Source organism: Dendroctonus ponderosae, unplaced genomic scaffold, assembly GCF_020466585.1.
Source record: "Dendroctonus ponderosae isolate FM_Combo_2020 unplaced genomic scaffold, Dpon_F_20191213v2 Dpon_F_20191213_4, whole genome shotgun sequence".
Lineage (NCBI taxonomy): Eukaryota > Metazoa > Arthropoda > Insecta > Coleoptera > Curculionidae > Dendroctonus > Dendroctonus ponderosae.
Window position 1 is genome coordinate 15,853,642 of NW_026018611.1, and position 20,592 is coordinate 15,874,233.

The following is a 20,592-nucleotide window of genomic DNA, read 5'->3' on the forward strand; positions in this document are numbered from 1 at the left end:
CCTTAAAAGGAGTGACGTCAATTTTGAATCACCCTGTATATATATTTAGGTATTTGAAAAAGAAATGAACCAAATAACACTTATAAAACATACTTAATATATTATATTCAAAAATACGAAAAAAACGCAGCAAACATAATAATTCATTAGTTCAAAATTTTTATTGCAAACATTTGTCTTAGTAACTCGTTATAGCACTGACCAGTTAATGTTTCTTGGTAAAAACATGGTTCACTATTTTGCGACTATTTTACCACGAAATACTATGCTGACGGGGGTCGATTCGAAATAAATTTTCCTTGCTCTAGTAGTGAAGATTTTGAAGAACAAGCATTCCTGAGTTTAGTTTGGTTTTGCTAGAAAACTGTTTTGAATATCTCACGTTTTGGTACATTGATCCTCGCATACCCTGTAAATGAGTGAAACTCATCCCCAAAAATATGTTTTAGGTATAGGCATCGTTGGATCTTGCAACGAAGATTCCGGTGGACCTCTTGTAGTGAACGGAACCCAAATAGCGATCGTTTCCTTTGGAGTGGTGAATTGTTCAGCAGGAATTCCTTCAGTTTACGTTCGACTTTCGTATTTTGCCGACTGGATCGATGAAGCAATGGAAAATTTTACAAGATCCGATGATTACAGCAATGCRAACCSTTCTAGAGAATGGTCAATTTATGCCTTACTAGCAGCCGTGCTTTCAACTAGACTATAATAATCTAGTTCCATTTATTTAGTAATCATCATATTGAAGTTAGGAAATTATCCCGTAGATATTTCGTTATTTTCAACTAAGTTTAAATGATAGAAAATAAGATGCTGCAAAACGAAGTCAATTAAGTTGTTACTTTTGCAATGCTAAGTCGAATTCGCTGAAATTATTGACTCAGTATGTATGTACAAGAAAATGCAGCCAAACTTTTACCTTTACCTAAAAAAATGTTATATTTGAATTGAAAAGCTTTAATAGGTTTTATCGAGCAAAGAATGCTTTGGCTCTTAGCAGCAGTCTCATTTTACTACCATCACTGAACTACATTAACATAAAATTTGTTCTGAACTTGAGTTTAATTTTATTAACGATTAATACTTTTTATTCAGACTATTATTTTAGTTATCCTTGTGCTSTTTCCTTCCTTCATATGGAATACCCTACSTACAGCTAATAAATTTACTKATTTTAATACTAAACCGCAGAAAAATCGATTACAGAAAGATGATCACTTTCTACGTCGAATTTAACATGAGATAATGTTTTATCTTGGGACAACCRGCAAACGGTTTATTGCCATAGGGTTTAAACCTCCGCACAGGGTGATTTTCGTAGACCGTGCAATAAAAGTTTTCCAACTTAGTTGTAGAAACTTCAAATTTTGTTTCCGGTGATAACCAGTAGTGCCGAAACCATGTACAATACATTCAGCCCTCTAGCTATACAGGGTGTACGAAAATTGTAACCTGACTTTCTTATTTTAAATACAATCTCCAATTCGAATTGCGAGTTTGGGCCACTCTAGTTCTGTTAACTTATCTTATATGGTCTTTGATATATGTCAATTGTTTAATAAAAAATACTTCGAGCTAGGGAGGCATAAAATTGGAAGGAGCTCATGTTGAACCTACATACAAAATTGTTCAGTAAATCCGTTACAATAAAAATATGTTTTCTTTGAAAACCGTCCTGTTTATCGGTATGAATGAAGAGTGTCCTTTTTTTAGTTTAAGATTAAAGCTAGCTAAATACGTTATTTATGTGTCTTCATTGTAAAGGGTAAAAAGTAACTATTATTGTGCTCCACTTAGGCCATCCCTGTTCTTTTTAGGGATCCTAGGGTCCCTAAAACTTGTTATGTTTTTTAACGTCTCTTGTACAAATCCGAGACCATGCCCACATATTACGGGACACCCTGTATACCAACATTGTACGTTCTGCAATCTGTACCAAAGATGTAGGTACCTACATTAAAATATTATTCGTATGCAAAGTCAGCACGTACATAATAGTACGCAATATAGACCAATATTTAACGCCTTGTGCGTACCGGCGTAATCCGTATCAAAGCGCATACATACATCAAAATTTTATTCATGTGCAAACTTAGTACCTACGTGCATAATAGTATGTCCTACGGACCAACATTTTACGGCTTGTAAATTCTTGCTGATGAAGTTAGAGTGAGTTTAAAATTTTCGGATGGGGGAGCGTTTATTTGGAGAAGACACAGCCAAGCATGTATGGTTCCCCAACTAGCTTTCAGTGGTGGCTCAATAATGTTTTGGGGTGGCATTTATAGTACTGGCCTCCAAGGCCAGTACGCACCTTGTGGTGATTCAAAAAAATCATTAACTTCCCAGAAGTACATTCAAGAGATTCGAATCATATCGAAACCATATCGAACATTTTGCACCTACTCCTGAAAACTTGGCTGAATTAAAAAACGCGGTTCTTCAAGAATGGCAATAATTCATAACCATTTTTTTATGGCATTCCAAGACGTTTGAGGGACGTTATTTGAGCTAGAAGCGGAGTGAATTTCAAAATGCATTTTTTATAAATTTGTATCAAAAATCTGATAAACTAGTGATTCATCCTTTTTTTAAATTTTAATTACCGATTAAGTCCTGGAGTGATCTTCCTCTGCTGTTGGTTGTAGATTGAGGATTCCACGTAAACAACTGAAATCGGTTCTGGAATGTTCCAAGATTCGGAAGACGGTTCTGATTGTACAAGCAGGTGAAATTTCAGTTTAACGATAGCGATCAGGACTTTCGGGAAGTCCTGCCGACTCAGATAACTTAAGACACAGACAGACATAAGATTCGGTATAAAAAAAATAACTTGCTTAAAAGTGACTATTGAAATTTTTGCGCGTAGATTTGAGATTGAGAATGACTATGTTGCTATCGGAATACGGGGAGAACTCACCATTTTCCTTCATCGGTAGATCGGAGATGATGGCTGTGAATTCGGTCTATTAGCGAATGCTTGTTGTACCGGTATTCCGTAGAGCAAAAATTTAATGTGTTCTTGTGTCCTGTGTATCTTACATACATAGCCCTTGCTCGGTAATTCTTCAGTGTACAGTTGCCTGGGAATAGGCCTGGGTAACACTGTGTTGAGTTGGTGTCGCTTTCTGAGTTACCGAGTTATAACTCATCGGTCAATAAGTTATAATTAATTTATCAAAACTTCACGAGACCCGAGACTGGAATTTTCACATTTAAATAAAAGGTCATCAATATTTTTTCTGTGCAACGTTTTACTACTTTGTTCTAACAACTAAAAAATATCATGTAGATTTTCAGAAAGAAAGTCAACGAGTTTTCTTGTGAAATCGATATCTTATTTTTTTGCATAAAAGATTTAGTTTGCCAGTGTTTTACAGTAAAACGTGAGGAAAAACGCGGTCTTTCTGTTTGGAAATATTGACTTAAAATTGAAGAAACCCTGGTTTTCAAGAATTTTCCAAATAAAAGTTTATAAACTTTTGCTTCTTCAATTCGGTGAAATATTTTTGGAAAAACCAGCAGAAATAATAATTACGGTTTTATCCATAACCCGAAGTGCAAAAAGTTTTTGAAAAATATTTGCAAAGCGGTTAAGGAGGCGAGTGTTCCAATAAAATGTATCTTATAATTTTTCACAGAAAACACCTGAAGGTTGTCAATATTTTAAGTAAAACTAAAAAATTATGCGATTTTTGCGGAGAAAGAATTGCTTAATAGAAATTTGGTTAAAACTGGACTGACCTAAAAATTTAAAGAAACTTTTAAATTCTTCAGAGCAATGAGGGCGGTAAATTTTTCAAATAATTTTTTGTAAACTTTTCTTCTGGTCGTTTTTTCAAGATAATCCTGATTACTTTCGGTAAAAAACTCAATAAAATTATTTGGTTATTGTGCCAAATTCTAGCTGAAAAAGGTTTTCTAAAGTTCCCTGTAAACCGATGACTGAGGCGAATTGTCCAGCAAAATTAATTTCGTAATTTTTGGCTGAAAATAAAATCATCAGAAAATAATGCTTATTTGCGTTTCCGATTAAAAACTTTAAGTTTTGTGATCGGTTTTGGAGAAAACCTTAATGGTTTTTGGGGAAAATCGGGAGAAATGTATTTTCGTTTATGTCCCAAATTCGTGTTCAAATTCACAACTTTTAACAGAGCGACGAAGGATACGAAATTTATTTCATAATTTTTCGCGGAAAATACCTTAAGATTGTCAGCATTTTTGAAGTGAAACTAGAAAATTGAGCATTTAGAAGGAGAAGTAACTTGGCCAAAACCATAAAATTCCGAAATTTGCAGATTTAAAAAATGTTATTAATAAATGGACTTGAAAATAAATCTAAAGCAAGTAAAAAAAAGTAATCAACATTTTCCCAGCAACGGAACCGAGTTATTGCGCTGGTGCGTTGGGTTGGCTCACCAAGCCATTTGCGCAGCACTGCGCCAACTCCTAAACATTCACTGAGTTACCCAGGCCTACCTGGAAAAGTGATCCTGATAGAGTACTCTTGGGAGGATCTGCTACAATTGCCTCCAATACCTGTTTCTCCATGTCTGGAACCCGAACACCTCTAGGTCGTACACTATCTGCTTCAATTTCTGGAGCCAATCGTGCAGTGTCTTTAGCCCTTTGTTTTTGTAAGTTCTTATGGCTTCGGCTGTGTTGTCCCCCATAACTAATAGCAATCGGCATGTTCCATATTGGTGTACATTTTGTGAAAGAAGCTTCAAACTAAGTCCCCATTTGGCAATTGCTTGTTAATCGTGACAAAAGCTATCTATCTGTAACTAAGTACGTGATAATGGCAAAAACATCAATTGAATGTTGAATTAATCAAAACAATCAACTTTGAAGTTTTATCAAAAAATTGCAGAAAAGTTATTTTTTATATCTAAAGCTTTATAATTCGAAGCAGCAAGCGTAATTTTGCTTCTCGAATGTTTAAGTTTTCCAATAGGCTACCAATCAAACATTTTTTTTATTAACACTATCGACAATCTGCTTATAATAAAAGCATTCAGAAGATTAGTTCACATCCAAATAGTCCCGCTCACATGACGACCCAGCAGCCGCTATGTGGAGTGCCAAGCATTCAGTTCTAAGCTATGTCAACCACTCATGAATCTATCCGGTAGGTCGAGGGGTAAGGATCTCTTCAGTCTTCTTGTATGTCCATTGTCCAACTGTCCCCTGTGGCCAGAGGGTTTACATGTGCTTGTCACCGATCAAACATGGGACCATTTTTAAAAAATCAAAGTTGAACTTCGATTTTCAACTGTCAATATATTCTAGAAACTTGCTGCCGAAAATGTTTTTCAAAATGTTTCTCGTAGTCTCCAAATGAGCCCCTATAACCGTTTTAAAGAAATGACGCCAATTTTGAAATACCTTGGGTTGTTGGCTGAAAGAGTATAGTTTTTAATGAATCAACGCTATTACATTTGAGCAATAAATTCCCAAATAAATACTGATAAGATCATGTGAAATGGTGAATAACATACACCTCATAAACATCCAATCTCGTTAACGAATCAGCACCTTTTATTTATCTATATAACCATTGCAAATTTTAGTAAATAGTTTAGTCACAAGAGAGAATATGTCTATAAATTACATTTGATCTGAATGCTTCTCCGGAACAAGCGACCAGTGTATGCAAACCGTGTAAATCCGGCATGGTATCAGACTCAACATGGTGTGGAATTATGTTTTGTTGATCAATGTTGCCTTAGCTTGCACTGGCTTCATTTCAGCACAGGAAATTGATCTCAGTGGGTTTTCCACTACTCTGGGTATTGGGGTAAGTCAGTATTGTTTCTCACTATCATGAACCATAGCATAAAAATATAAACGGAAATCACTGAAACATGCTTATAAAAATATATCCAAAATATTTAAAGCTAAAATTTCCTCCTTAAAAACGGGTAGGTACAATGTGTGTGAATGTTGCATACTTATATGTACATAAATGAATAAAGTACTTATTGAACGATACTAAAACTTTTAGGACATCCCAGTGAGAGTACCCCCATCGCAATTTACGTTCAACAAAGACAGAGCTCCTGCCACAATTTCAACGAGAATAATCGGTGGCAATGTGGCTACATCAAACGAATATCCCTATCAGGTGGCTCTTTATGTGTATATTCAGAGGATGTTGTATTTTTGCGGTGGTACCTTAATAACCCAGCAATGGGTGTTAACGGCAGCCCACTGCGCGGAATCGTAAGTTCGATCAAATAGAATGCAGATAAGATAACAAGTAAATTGACAAAAGAAGAAAAATGGATTAATTTTATGACTCTATTCATTACTCATCTACAATAGCACAAACCGAAGTTTGAGTGAATTAGTCACAAACATCAAACATCACTGATATTCAGTGTTAACTATAGTATACAGGGTGTCCCGCAAAATATGGGCCAAGTTCTTATTAAAACATTTTACATACCTTCCATACTCAGACATAGGCCCCTATAAGATGTCGCTAAAAATAGGTTTTTATTAAATTACTTTGAAACCCATTTAGTTCTTTAAAATCGCCAGGAATCTATTATGTTGCTATTCTATATCTATTATTGGCGTGCTTAATGAGGACGTTCCGACAAAAAGTGATTTAATTATTCGAAAGAACTGGAAGCAACCAATAACAACACAGTTCTCAGATTTATAAATGAAACCTTAACAAACTTTTACCTTACTGAACCTGCGCCATATGAAAAAGTTTTATTAATAATTTCCGATTCTGCAAATGATGTGGTTAAAACTGCACGTGTTTAGCGTAGGGACTCAATCGGGTTGCAGACACTCTTCGGCTTCAATTTGCGCTTGTCAATGACTTAATAAAAAATTGCAAGCGTATATTCATTAAAGCGCCTTTAAGAGTGCAGTTGAGCAGAGAGATTGTCCAACATTCCATTACCATTCGGTGACACATCAAACGCATCAACCCAGTGCTAACTCGTTAGAAAACTTGGTTGGAGGCTGCTTTATACAGGGTTTTTCATTTTATTCTTGGGAAAGTAAAGTCAAAAAAACATACAACATATTCAGATGGAGACAAGCATTTTATATATGATATAATCTTTATGCTGTGGCACAACTAAACATACTTTCCGTTGACAAATGGTTACTGAAACTTCTGTGTTGAATCTGTTCTGTGCTGATGCAAAGCACTTTTTCGGGATTATGAAACGGTTCCAAAAACAATCGGTTAAATTGGCAAAGTGTAACTGCGGTTCCAGGTTACAACAGGTGTCTGGAACACTGTTATATGAGCGGTTACGTTAAATACCAACCATCCCTAGTATAAAGATAGATAATAATGATGGCTTAATCAGGCAAAGTGAAGATTTGTGTTAAATTTTACTCAATTGTAGCAAGACAAATTCTGATTTTGCCGATTAATATTTATTCCGACATTACCAAAGTTATATTACCAGTTATTTAATTAATAGTCGTTTAATTTCTTATTCAGATACTAGGTATCCCACTTTGTCGCACAAACTGTAATCTGGTAACTTTGACATGGATGTGTATTTATTAGGAGCGTTAGCTGATTATAAACAAGTATCGTTCGTTTAACCCCGGCAAAGTAATGACCTATTTGGAATCTTGCAAAGCTCCCAGTGAACTGTATTGCAATCGAAGATACAATTATTAAATATGATTTGAATTATCATCAGAATGACTGTCGCTGCATAAACAAACACCTTAGCTTGGGAGATCGGCGAAAAAATTAACGTTTACATTAATTGCCATGTAAAGTTAGTAAAGTGGTTTCCATTTTGAAAACATGCCTTAACGTACGGCTGATAACTTATTAATTTAATAAAGATAAAAACAGACCTCGACATTATACAGGGTTATCCATTTTATGCTTGGGAAAATCAAGCAAAAAAAAACACAAAATATTCAGATTGAGACGAAAATTTTAATGTTATTTTTAAATGTTCTCCACGGGACTTCCTACATGCCTCAATCCTTTTGAGGTAATTTTGAATGACTTTTCGGCACATTACCGGTAATATCTCGGTCATACTTCACGGATATTGGCTTTCAGTTGCTCAAGAGTTTGAGGATTCTTGGCGTAAACACGATCTTTTGCATTGCTCCACAAAAAGAAATCTAACGGTGTTAAGTCGCAGGAACTTGCGGGCCAATTGACATCACTCAATCGCGAAATTACGCGTCCTGGAAATTTCTCTTGCAATAGGGCTTTAACTGCCAGTGTTGTGTGATTCGTTGCCCCATCCTGTTGGAATCACATGTCTTCCAGATCATAATCTTAAATTTCACTCCAAAAATAATCGGTTAACAGGTGTTCATAGCGCTCAGCATTGACTGTTATGGCTCTTCCTTGATCGCTTTAAAAGAATACGGGCCAATAACACCACCGGACCATAATGCACACGATACAGTCACTTTTCAGGATGCAAAGACTTTTTTGCGATCACCTGAGGATTTTGAGAGCCCCATATACGGCTGTTCTGTTTATTCACGTAACCCCCGAGCGAAAAATGAGCCTCATCGCTGAAGAAAATTGCCAATGGTATTGCGGCTTAAGTTCTTGAGTCAGTTGAACTTCGTACGGATGCATCTTCAAATCCAATAGCAAAATTCGCCACAATGAGCCTTAAGACAAGCCCAAATGTTGAGCACGTCGGGGAATCGACGAATTCGGGTCTTCCTCCACACTTTGAGCAACAACAACAATATTTTCAACTGAACGAATGTTGCGATGATGCACAGGCCTTACAGTATCAGTAACCGATCCAGTCGCTTCAAATTTTTCCATTGTGTTCGACATTGTTTGCTCTGTGGGTCGATTATGTCGACCGTAATCTGCTCGTGAAGCCCTAAACGTTGATACAGCAGAATCACCATTTTTATAGTAACATTTAATAATTTTTACGCTTTCTTCGACTGTTAAACGATCCATATTTCAAAATAGTAAACCTTCAACTAAAATAAAAACGCTTCGGATGACGTTTACCTTTGACAAATCTTCAAGATTTCAAAAGCTTGCTCTAGCTTTTCCAGGCACTGCAAATAAAGCCATATACGATAGTCATGCCGTTATAGAAAATAGGGAACTGACCAATAATCTTGCCTTTGTTAAAAGTAATTAAAAGTTTGTAAGTGAAACTATAAAATCTTTAGAAAAACAACAAATGCTATTGGTTGAGTCAGTTAAAAAATTATTCACTTTAGCCATGTAATAGGAGGCATACCCGGGCCAATTGCACAAATTCTACAAACAAAACTAAACGATGTTATATCAAATAACAAAGGATTTCAGAAGTTGAAAAATTTTTCTTCGGTTATAAATGGAGGAATCTTACAAAACCCAATTACGGAGCCGGCAATGGTATCAAAATTTAGATATGCAGCTATATCAAGTGTAGACGCGAAGAGAAGTTTTTCAACTTACCAACCACTTGTACAACTACACTGGACCATTTAAATGAATATTTAGCAATTTCGTGTTTGAATAATAATAATTTCACGTATTTGTTCTCGGCTTTTTTAGAATTAATTTTAGTTTTAGGCAAAAATAGTTTTTTGAAGTAAATATAATAAATATATTTAAGAAAACCTTGTTTATTTATTAAATATACTCTTGCACTCTTAATAAGAGAAGAAAGGGTCCATATATGAAAAACCTATTTGCTTATTTTTAATAAAATTTATTCTATTAGTAATATTAGCAATTAATTTTTACTTTTATCAGTGCAACATCTATAGTGGTCATCCTTGGGTCGCATAACTTGGCTGAAGAAGAAGACACGCGGATAATATACAACACATCAACGTTCATCATACATGAAAACTGGGACGCTGATACCTTACAGAACGACATTGCACTGATAAAATTGCCAACGAGTGTGAAGCTCAGTAGCTACATCAATGTCGTGCCAATTGCCTCTGGAAGCGATTTGTATGAAGGACTAACTGGTCAGTGTCTCGGATGGGGAAAAACCCTTCTAGGTAAAAATAAATATAGATTATAATAGTGTGTGGATAATACAAACAGAACTCTTTCGGTTTCTTAAAACTTTAGATTTATAGAATTCGTAATAAATTTTATATATGATTGAACACGTTCGGTGTATATGAGGTGAGTGTTTTTCGATGACCAGTAAAGGGATCTCGAAAACTATAGTAGTTACAAAAACGTTAAATGGACAAAGAATGGCAGTTTTGAATGCTCTACTCGAAACCAATTTTATCTTTCTAAAATTTGACAGCTGTCAAGAGATATTTAAGAAAAACTTATTGATGGTAATTTTTTAAATTACTCCTGGTTTCTTTGATATTAATTTGACAGGAAAACATTAAATCGAAAACTTGTAGGAAATTGAACTCCAAACAAACTGGCATAAGACATTTCTCCAAAATAACTGTCATTTTTGATATATGACACAAATTTGAGTTTTTTTAAATAGTAACCATACTTGATTATTGGTTTACCGAATAGAGCATTTTATTGCGTTTTCTGTGATATATAACACCGTTAGGTTTTTTCGAAAATAAAGTGTCTGCGAACAATTTATACTTTTTAAATTTAGTTGATCTAAGTTAGTCATGGAAAATGTATAAGTTTTATTGTAAAAATGAATTATTCAAATTAAGAAAAGCGCGACATAATTGAAACCTACATTAGATGTGATTAAAATGCTATACGAGCCTCTGATTACCATTTTGAGAGGTATTTTGACCATTGTCAACCTTCCTTGAAAACATTCAAACGATTGTACGACAATTTGGGCACTTATGGTAATTTTATGCAACCAAGAAATGAATATAAAGTAATAAATGAAGCTGTGGAGGTTAATGTCTTGGCCATTGTAAGCCAGAATCCACAGATTTCAACCAGAGAGATCGCAGCAGAATCTGGGACTTTCCAAATAACCGTGATGAGAGTTTAAAGAAAACACAAATTCCTTCCGTATAAATTATCAATATCACAAATTTTACATCCAGGGAATGAGGAGCTGCGTGTAAATTTTCTTACATGGTTCCGAAACAAATGCCAACAAGACATCCAATTCTTTTTAAAGTCTTGTGGACCGATAAAACTCGGTTTCCAAATTGTGGTATGTTTAATCGACACAATGAATATGTTTAGAATCAAACAAATCCCCACCACGTTGAGCAAAGGAGATCACAAAATATTTGGATTTAACGTTTGGAGCGGAACAGTAGGTTCAAAAATTATTGAACCATTTATTTTTGAAGGCACCTTAAATGGTATCGGTATCTTCAATTCCTTCTGAATAACCTGCATTTTACGTTGGACAACTTAGATTTAGAAACATTGCGTAATGTGCAAGACTTTCAACATTCTGGCGCTCCTCCGCATAATTTTTCCGAATTACGGAATCACCTGGGGCTTGGATTACACGAAACGGTCCTATTTTATGGCCACCTCGATCACCGGATCTTTCACCATTGGATTTCTTTTTGTGGAGAGCCGTAAAAACAAAATTTACAAAAACAAATATTCCATTTTAAATGCACTTAAAGAAGCTGTTGTTAGAGCATTTGCAAATTTCGATGGTCGGTCCGCAAGAAAACCAACTTATTCAGTTTTAAAGCGTTGCAATGTTTGCATTGATAATAATTATGGACTTTTTGAAAATGTTTTACAATAAAAATTAAAGTTTCTAGAGTTAAATTTGAATTATTATGGGTATGACTCAATTTTTCTAATAACACTTTAAATAAGCAGCGTCATAATTAAAATAAAGATATTGGCAACTTTGACGTTGTTGTCAAAATAAATACTGAAAAGCATGCTGTTATTATTTGCTACTATGGAAACAATGCTGTACGTCTTATACTATTTTCCATGGCTAACTTCGATCCACTAAATTAAAAAAACTATAAATTGTTTGCAGACACTTTATTTTCGAAAAAAACCTAACGGTGTTATATATCACAGAAATCGTAATAAAATGCTCTATTCGGTAAAGCAATAATTAAGAATGGTTGCCATTTAAAAAAAACTCGATGTTATGTCATATAATAAAAAATGACAGTAATTTTGGAGAAATGTCTTATGCCATTTTGATGGGAATTCAATTTTCCTCAAATTTTCTGTTTACTGGCTTCCTGTCAAATTAATATCAACGGAACTAGGAGTAATTTAAAAATTTACCATAAATAAGTTTTTCCCATATATCTCTTAACAGCTGTTAAATTTTATAAAAATAAAAATCGTTTCGAGTAGAGCATTGAAAACTAAAATTTCTTGTCCATTTGACCTTCTTCGTAACTGCTCTAGTTCCGAAGATCCCTGTACTAGTCATCGAAAAAAACTCACCCTGTAGATAGGTACCCACCTGTTTCAACCGTGTAAGTGCATAAATCAATTCTGACCACCAAACTACTCAATGGCTTAAAAAGTTTACATACATAAAGTGTACATACTACAAAGTAAAAGCCAGAATGTAAGAAAGTTTTAACATTTAAGTAACGACAACAATAATTAATAGGTTTAAGTGTCCAATTAGCTGCCTCCTAATTGTCTACTTTAACAAAGATATCTTAATAGACTGACATGTCGATTTGTTGAAATTTTTTAATTGATAGTTTCTTATGGCACGGTGTGAATGAATTGCAATTCGTTACGGCGCCGTTATTTCTGGCAAAGGTAAAGACAAGTACACAGTTCTCTCTCGCACGCACACAGCCGCCCTCGAGTTCCATTAGGGCGCTCGTCTGAATAGAATAGTGTGGAAACGCAATTATTCGAAAACCTTTTGACAAGCAGCAACAAAGTGGTAATTAATGTAAAAATAATTGAAGGCTATTTAAAACGATCTGCAGATTAAAAATACTAATTTAAAGTGTCACTCTTACAAATAAAATTGACGTGTCTCCGATTTTCCATATTTTCAACTGCAAGAAAGATATTAAGGGTGGGAAGTTTGCAAATTGACACCTAGTATCAATCTAAGTAATATGGTTGAACTTGAATGACATTACAGGGTGTTCTATAAAAAAAACACAAGTTTACCTTATAACTTTTTGAAAGGCTCCGTATATTTTTCTACTTATACTTTAAAAATTATTATTATCTATTAAAAAAGTATATGCATTTTGCAAACAATTCCAGTAATAAATGAGCTAAAACATTAAGTTGAAATCGGCAATATTTCAGTTTTGCCCTTTTCAGCTCATCAGTAAATTAACAAAACTATTCAAAATCGAGCTCATAACACTCATAACGTTTTGTTTTTGAAACTGATACGGTTTCCGAATTATCCGATAAAATTGATCAGTTGTACTGATCCTGTACAGCCGCTATAACTTGGATTACAAAATCAGTGGGTTCATAAATAATAGTCATAAGAAATGTTATTTCATTTAATTATGAATTTCGGATTATAGTGAAGTTTTAATTGTGGGGGTTCGGATCACTTAGTTAATCTATATTTAGGAATGTGGAATGTGGAATTTATGTAAAACATAAATTCCACTTTTTTTCAATCAATCACGACATAAATTATTGTTCTAATATCAAACGTAATCCATTTCAGGTTCACTCTCTGATGAGTTACGATATGTGGATGTAGAGGTAATTTCGAACGACAATTGTAGTTCATATTCTGATTACACGACGTACATTATGGATCAGCACTTATGTACTTCAGGTACGTCATTTATTAACTGTAATTTGCGTCCGGGACCAATTCAGAGAGCTCCGTAATGAATGGGTAACTGCATATGGAGGATGTCACCCACACTTACGAGTTGGGTCTCTTCACCACTTGAACCCGCTATATGAACGAGCATTGACAGGAAAATGAATAATTAACGAGAGATAATTAGATAAGTTGAAAATATCGATTCAACTATTGAAAAATTTTAAAAGTAGTTAAAAATCTCGATTAAAATTTTGATTGTAAAAAATTAAAACAAAGAAATTTTGTCGAACAGGGGAATTTTTTATTGCTCTCTCAATTGATAGTAAAATCTTTGAAATCGGTCAAGCCGTTTAGGAGTTACAGGTTTTTTTGAATTAAGCGGCTTGACTCACCCCCACCCTTTATTTGATAAGTTAGGAAAAAAGTTCATAAGGAAATTAGTACGGTTTTTTATGGTCTTTTGACTAATCTTCCTAGATGTTTTACTTATCGGGACAATTTCTGTTTAAAATCGACTTTTTAAAATCCCGTTTGCAATTACGCCATCTAGTGGTCCTCTGAGAAGGTTCAAAATAGTTTCTAGCAAATTATTTTCTTCAAGTTTGTTATCAAATTTTTTTCCGATCACTCTACAACACATACTTTCCAAGATACAGCTGCTTACCATCCTCATTGCGACACCCTTTATAGACAATCATTTATTTTGATGAACCAGTCAAGTAGCGCAATAACTTTGAATCCAATAATGAAAAATGAAATAATACAACCTCCCAAATCACCCGTTGTTGTTCGGAGAGATCATAATGGTTAAGTTTTATAAGATACCTAATAATGCCATGCGCGATGGATCCGAAGAACCATGAATTTCCTGTGCGCTAAAGACGTTTCTGAAACAGTTTTGAAACGTTCTCATGATATGTTACATTTTTGCAATATAACTGCAATTTTGATTAGTTTATGGGATGTAAAAATTAGTGCTTAAATGTTGTGTATTTTCTATTATTTCTGCTAAGATTAATTTAAATTTACGTTTTTAGGGGCTGGTATTGTGGGTTCGTGTAATGGCGATTCGGGAGGACCACTTGTAATAGAAGGGACCCAAGTAGGTATTGTGTCTTTTGGTGCCAGTGATTGTTCAGCAGGTCTTCCCTCAGTGTTCGCTCGGCTGACAACGTTTTACGATTGGATAAACACCAGTATTAACTATTATAATGCAACTCTGATGAACAGTTCAAGTAAAGGTTCAAGAACATTGTCCACTTTAGGATTTTTCTATGGTGTAACAGCTACATGGTTTATGATCTGTTAAAACCATCACACATGAAAAAAAGTAATACGTTTTACGGTCAAATAACTCGTAAGGCTGACTGTATAGTTCTTAAGATATGCATTCAATTTAATTCGGTGTTTAAACTAGACAAAATTTGTAAATATTTTTTTTGTAAATAAAGATCAAACTACAACTTCAATGGTCCGAATGGTTCTTCTCCTTCTTTGCTGCACCGCTTAAAAACACCGCTAGCGAAATTACGAACCACTAGACATCGCGAAACACAGCACAGCGCCTTCTGTTTTCATTTCCCAACGTAAAAAGTATGGCGCGCTGTGTTGCTGTTTCGATACAGCAAGCCATATCGGTATCGCGGTGTGAACACCCGAAAATCCCCTGTGTTACCCAGGCCTGCCCAGATCATTACCACAAAGAGGTATCAATCATCATCATCAAAACCGATAATCTAAAATTATACAATTGTTAAAGCGATCTTTCAGTTGCTTCATGGCTTCTGCTACCGGATCGGGTAGACCACACTCTTCAGGTATCCCAATAGGGATTAATCTAAGGGGGTAAGATCTGGGGATCGTGGAGAAAACGGAATATCTCCATAAAGAGAAATAATCGTGAGCAGGAAACAGTTCGGTAATTGCTTTGAATGATATTGCTGTACACTCCTCGCATATCTCCAAACACATCACATGCCTTAAGCTATAAAAGCTGGCAGAGCGAGGCTTGCTGTTTGTGAGAAAGGCCAAATACACACAAGCACCAAGCGGTCTGACCGACGCAACACGGGACAACAGAACATAGCTAAGTTGAAACTTCGCAGTTTACTAACAACAATAAATTTATGTAGTCTATTGCAGAAAACACAACCGATCTATCCTTATAAAGTGTTTACAAATTAGAAAAAAAGAGACTACTTCAATATTTTATAATGTACAACGCTATCTCTTCACATAAAATACAACATCCTTAAACTCAATCACTAACTTTAATAATAATGTTTTTCATTTTAAAGCTACAACATTTTTGGAACACAGCTCGCATCATCATTTATTCTCTTGCGAATCTACTTAAATGCGGTTTTATCTTAATTCAAAATGACCCTTATACGGCATCTTGTTGTGTCTAAACTAGGGCTCGGAATCAAACTCGAATAATTCGAGTATTCGAATATTCGAAAAGCGAATAATTATGTGTAGTCATAACTCGAATATTCGAGTATTCGAATATTCAAATACTCGAATACTCGAATACACCAACATTATCAAACTCACAAGGTGCAAATATCTTTATATGCACTTTGTATACTTTTATAAAATAAATTATTCATATTCTACAAGCATTTGAACAAATACCCATATATTTACAAGCAAATTAAAATAATCATATTTACTCTCCTGCAAATGAATGCAAAATTACGTCTCTGTGTTCTGGTGATACGCGTCATCAACTTTTGCGCGGTGTTACAATTAATGTGCCGACGCAGGCATTTTTTTATTCGTTGCGGCTAGTTGCAAAAAATGATAGGATAACGATTTTTCATCTTGAAAAACGGTGAACGGAAAACGAACACTCGAATATCTAACGAATACGATTAGAAATACTCGAATATTCGAATACTCGAATATTCCAATAAACCACTAAACGAATATTCGAATATAAGATTTTTAAAAATTCCGAGCCCTAGTCTAAACGGTAATAGATAGATAAAATTAATGGTAATCAACCAGACAAAGCTTTAGAAATTAACCACAGACCGAGTAGAATACCAGCAACTTGCAAATAAGTATTATTTAGGTTAAGAAATGTGTCAGCCTCACTTGGACTAGTTGCATCGTTGCGAACTGTATCAACATTTATCCGATTGTAATTGGACAATTGAGTTAATATGTTTGTAACTCGATCATCAAATTTGTCAAGAGTACTTCGATTCGCGAGCATTGTATTCATCATATTAACATTTAATTCGGTGACTTTTTTCAACCTCTCATCTATAATTTGTTTCAGTTGCTCTTTCCTTAATGTTGAATAAACAAACGCTAAAAAAGAGCCAGCTATACTTAAGACAAAACCGAAATATTTTGTGTACTCCATTTGTGCCCTTTGCTTCTCATGCGAGTCTCTTATCGAATCAGAAAAGGCTGTAAACAATTCCCGTTCAGTTTGATCATATTGTTGAAACGTGTTAGCAATTGACTTTTCAAGTTTCAAAACCTGCAAATATATGCAGCATTGGCATATTGGTCAATCCGTGTCAATCAAGTACAAATTACCTCTGTTTCTTTTTTCATTAGTTCCAAAAACCGCTCTAAGTCTTCTTGTCGTTTAACCTTGTGCAGTTCATCTTGCAAATCGATCGATCGTTGGCGTACTTCTGCCAGTTGACTTCCAACACTGCGTCTTTTTTCTTGAATCTGCAGTAGCTGGTCCTATAATATAAGTTTCTGATTCAGGATTGTGCTTAAGTAAGAAATAAAATCGATAGACATAGTGCAAACGTTTTTAGAAAAATCGTTCGCTCCCATTCATTTTTATTTCTTGTCGGACATTACGTTTTCGTTTAATGCCGAAGGAATACAGTGTGGGCCAACGAAAAGGTCGCACCCCTATTTATGACTCTTCTGATAGATTTAGAAAAAGACGCTCATACACGTCAACTTTTATTTTTAAGGAGACATCTTGCTGACCATCAATGCATTATACAGGGTGTTTCATAAACAAGATACTGCATCACACTTTTTATTTTCAAATGGAAACCAACTAGTCTGATGTCATTTTTCGATCCTGCCAGAAAATTGTAGTAAATTTGGTATAATATGTTCTATCCCATCTTCAACCGGTTTAGTTTTATTTGCGTTTGTTTTTGAATGATCGAGATATTGAGCCGTTCGGAAGTATTTCACATTGCCGTTTCTATGGATGCCTCTCGCCGCCCAGTCGCCGTCAAGTGTCAGTGTGGGCTTAAACGATTTTTTAACTTAACTACTCATTTAGAAACCTAATTCAAAACTCGAAATTTGCAACATTTAATAATTTCTTTTAAATTAAATAAATGAAGTATTAAGCTACAACAATATTTATTAGGCAAACATATGGACTTCAATGTGATAATAAATGTTGAAAATAATGTCAGTTTTCCTCCATACATTTATAACGATTTTGCTCAATTCTTTTGCTGTCAGTTAACAAGTTATCTGAAGAAATTTGTCTGTGCTCATGTGTAATCCGGTGGCAAACCTCTTCTATCGACTCTCGTTAAGAGTCATAAATTTGTCTTTTCAAATACCATCGAAGAAAAAAGTCCAAAGGATTTAGGTCCGGGGACCTCGGTGGCCATTCAATTGGACCTCAACTACCAATCCACCGACTAGGAAAGTTGTGATCCAAAAATTGCCTTACAGGAGCTCCATAATTGGGTGGTGCGCAATCTTCTTAAAATTGAAGATGTTTGCCGATATGGTAACCGTCGTTTTCTATTATTTCCTTAAGTATTGGATCTACTGTATTTTCCAGCATCTCCAGGTATAACTCGTCTGTCAAGTCTCCAGGAATAAAAAGAGGTCCTACAATATGATTTCCTAATATACCTGCCCAAACGTTTAACTTGCGGAGATGTTGAAAATCGACTTCTCTAAATAAATGAGGGTTTGAGTCACTCCAATACCGACAACTATGTCTATTATCAACGCCGTGTAAATAGAATTTGCATTCATCTGAGAAGCAAATATTAAACAGCAAGTGTCTATTGTTGAGCAACCGTTGACTCATTTGTACGCAGAATTCCAAACTTCTATCATAGTCATCTTCATTAAGTTCATGTACAAGTTTTATTTTGTAAGGAGGACATTTATGACAATATTTTCAATATTCTTCGTATTGACGTGCGAGAAACTTCGGAAGATGTAGCCAGTTGGCGTGTACTTCAGCTATTGTCAACTGCCGTCCCGTCCCAAAACCGGATGATCACAGGTCCAAATCCTTCAAACTTCTTGATTAATCTTTCCACATACTTATCGTTAATAGTTCAGTCTGGATGTAACTGATTAAATAAAGGGGCGGCAGCCCTGGCATAACTTTGCAACATTTTCAAACTAAATGTTTATTATTTCTACTCTTTGGCGAATAGAAAATTTCATTGTAATGCAAGATGTGCACATTAAGTTGAAAAACAGTTTAAGCCCACACTGACACTTGACGGTGCCTCGTTGTTTTTGCTAATCTGTCAGAGGAACCCATAGATACAGCAAACTGCTATACTTTCGAACGGCCAATATCTCAATAATTCAACAACAAACGCAAATCAAATTGAAACGGTTGAAGATGGGTATAGAACATGCTATACCAAATGTATTCCAAACTTCTGGCAGGATAAAAAAATTACAAAAAACTAGTAGGTTTTCATTTGAAAATAAAAATTGTGACGGAGCATCTTGTTTATAAAACACCTTGTATAATGCAGTGATAGTTAGGAAGATGTCCCCTTAAAAATCAAAGCTGACGTGTCCGAGCATTTTTTTTCTAGGTCTACCACGAGAGTCATAACTAGAGGTACGACCTTTTTGTTGGACCACCCTATATATACAAAGTGGATCAAAGAAAAGTTTTATGACCCAAGATAACATTTTTAAATACAACACCCATATTATATGTTGTATAGTCTGGTTAAACGGCTAAATTTAATTATCTTTACCGGAAAAAGACAATCAGCCCTGTGCTGTATCACTCACGTTAACTTTAACGTGCATGTTATCCGTCAAACACGTTATGTGGCTCTAACTGGTGTGTTGTATCAGTCAAACCGTTATATTATAACAGGTGCACGCTATCGACGAACGTTATATTAAGAAATAGCGCTTCAGAATAACAGCATCAAATCACATGCCGCTATCGAACTTCACGTGCGTCCCTCGAAGTTAAACTCGGAGGAATAAACAAAACAATTGTGTTTAATCAGAGCGTAGTTTTGTGTTTTAGCTATAATTTGTTTTTAATTTAAAGTAAAATATGTCTTTTGAAGGTCTCATAAGGTTAGCTTTATTAGAACAATTGGTAAATGCTCTTGGAAATAAACTTTACTTTCCTCCACAAACTCTACCAAATTTTCAAATTGTTTGCGGGTTGTTTTTGAAGTGATAACTTTGTATGGGAGGGTGAAGTGATTTTTCTCGTTCACGGCGGCTCCCACTTCGGCCTCTTCGCGCCGGGTATTTATCATTGCAAATGAGATTGCACATTGCCGTGCACTGTTAAATATTGTTTTAAGAACTAACAATCGATGTTGTGTAACAAAATTGTGCCTAAGATCCACTACAATAAAGTATTCGAAAAACTGGGTTTTGGTTATTTCAGAAAACATGGGTTCCGTCTTCTTATTTTCTATCCCGCAACGCATTCTTGATGTTAAGACGATACGAATCTCCTTATAGTTGCAAAATATGTAAAACGAATTTATTAGGGCTTATTTTCAATTATCTATATTATTTCTATGATTAATTGTGTTTACCACGCATCAAAATGGATTTTTCCCTTCATATACCCTTTTGATTCCTTTATGATTAAATCTTCTCAATTTAGTTTAATTTTTTTAGCCTTGGATTAGTTCAGTTTTTTTTTAACATACGCGCGATGGCTTACATTATGTATACATATAGT

At 34.9% G+C, this 20,592-nt stretch overlaps 3 protein-coding genes and 1 long non-coding RNA gene across 4 annotated transcripts in view; 2 read left to right on the forward strand and 2 right to left on the reverse strand.

Moving 5' to 3' along the window:
- Positions 1–1,533, forward strand: part of LOC109541273 (brachyurin) — a 14,771-nt gene extending 13,238 nt beyond the window's left edge. The window contains exons 5-6 of the mRNA XM_048666114.1: positions 450–724; positions 1,089–1,533. Of these exons, the coding sequence (XP_048522071.1) occupies positions 450–712 (263 nt within the window). The 3' untranslated portion in view covers positions 713–724; positions 1,089–1,533. The remainder of the gene's footprint in view (positions 1–449; positions 725–1,088) is intronic.
- A 2,918-nt stretch (positions 1,534–4,451) lies between these two features.
- LOC125504301 lies at positions 4,452–5,403 on the reverse strand. Its single transcript, XR_007281419.1, has 3 exons — positions 5,038–5,403; positions 4,543–4,790; positions 4,452–4,482 (listed from the first exon to the last, which is right to left on the reverse strand). It is a non-coding gene; the product is annotated as an uncharacterized LOC125504301 (long non-coding RNA).
- Positions 5,404–5,461: 58 nt separating this feature from the next.
- Positions 5,462–15,127, forward strand: LOC109541271 (brachyurin). The gene is made up of 5 exons (XM_019910090.2): positions 5,462–5,803; positions 6,011–6,228; positions 9,737–9,993; positions 13,551–13,664; positions 14,696–15,127. Exons 1-5 carry the CDS (start codon positions 5,696–5,698, stop codon positions 14,965–14,967), a joined length of 969 nt encoding a protein of 322 aa, XP_019765649.1. The 5' UTR covers positions 5,462–5,695; the 3' UTR covers positions 14,968–15,127.
- Positions 15,128–15,763: 636 nt separating this feature from the next.
- LOC109541274 overlaps positions 15,764–20,592 on the reverse strand; it is a 6,422-nt gene continuing 1,593 nt past the window's right edge. Inside the window, exons 2-3 of the mRNA XM_019910092.2 lie at positions 17,214–17,369; positions 15,764–17,154 (exon numbers count right to left, since the gene is read on the reverse strand). Of these exons, the coding sequence (XP_019765651.1) occupies positions 16,663–17,154; positions 17,214–17,369 (648 nt within the window). The 3' untranslated portion in view covers positions 15,764–16,662. The remainder of the gene's footprint in view (positions 17,155–17,213; positions 17,370–20,592) is intronic.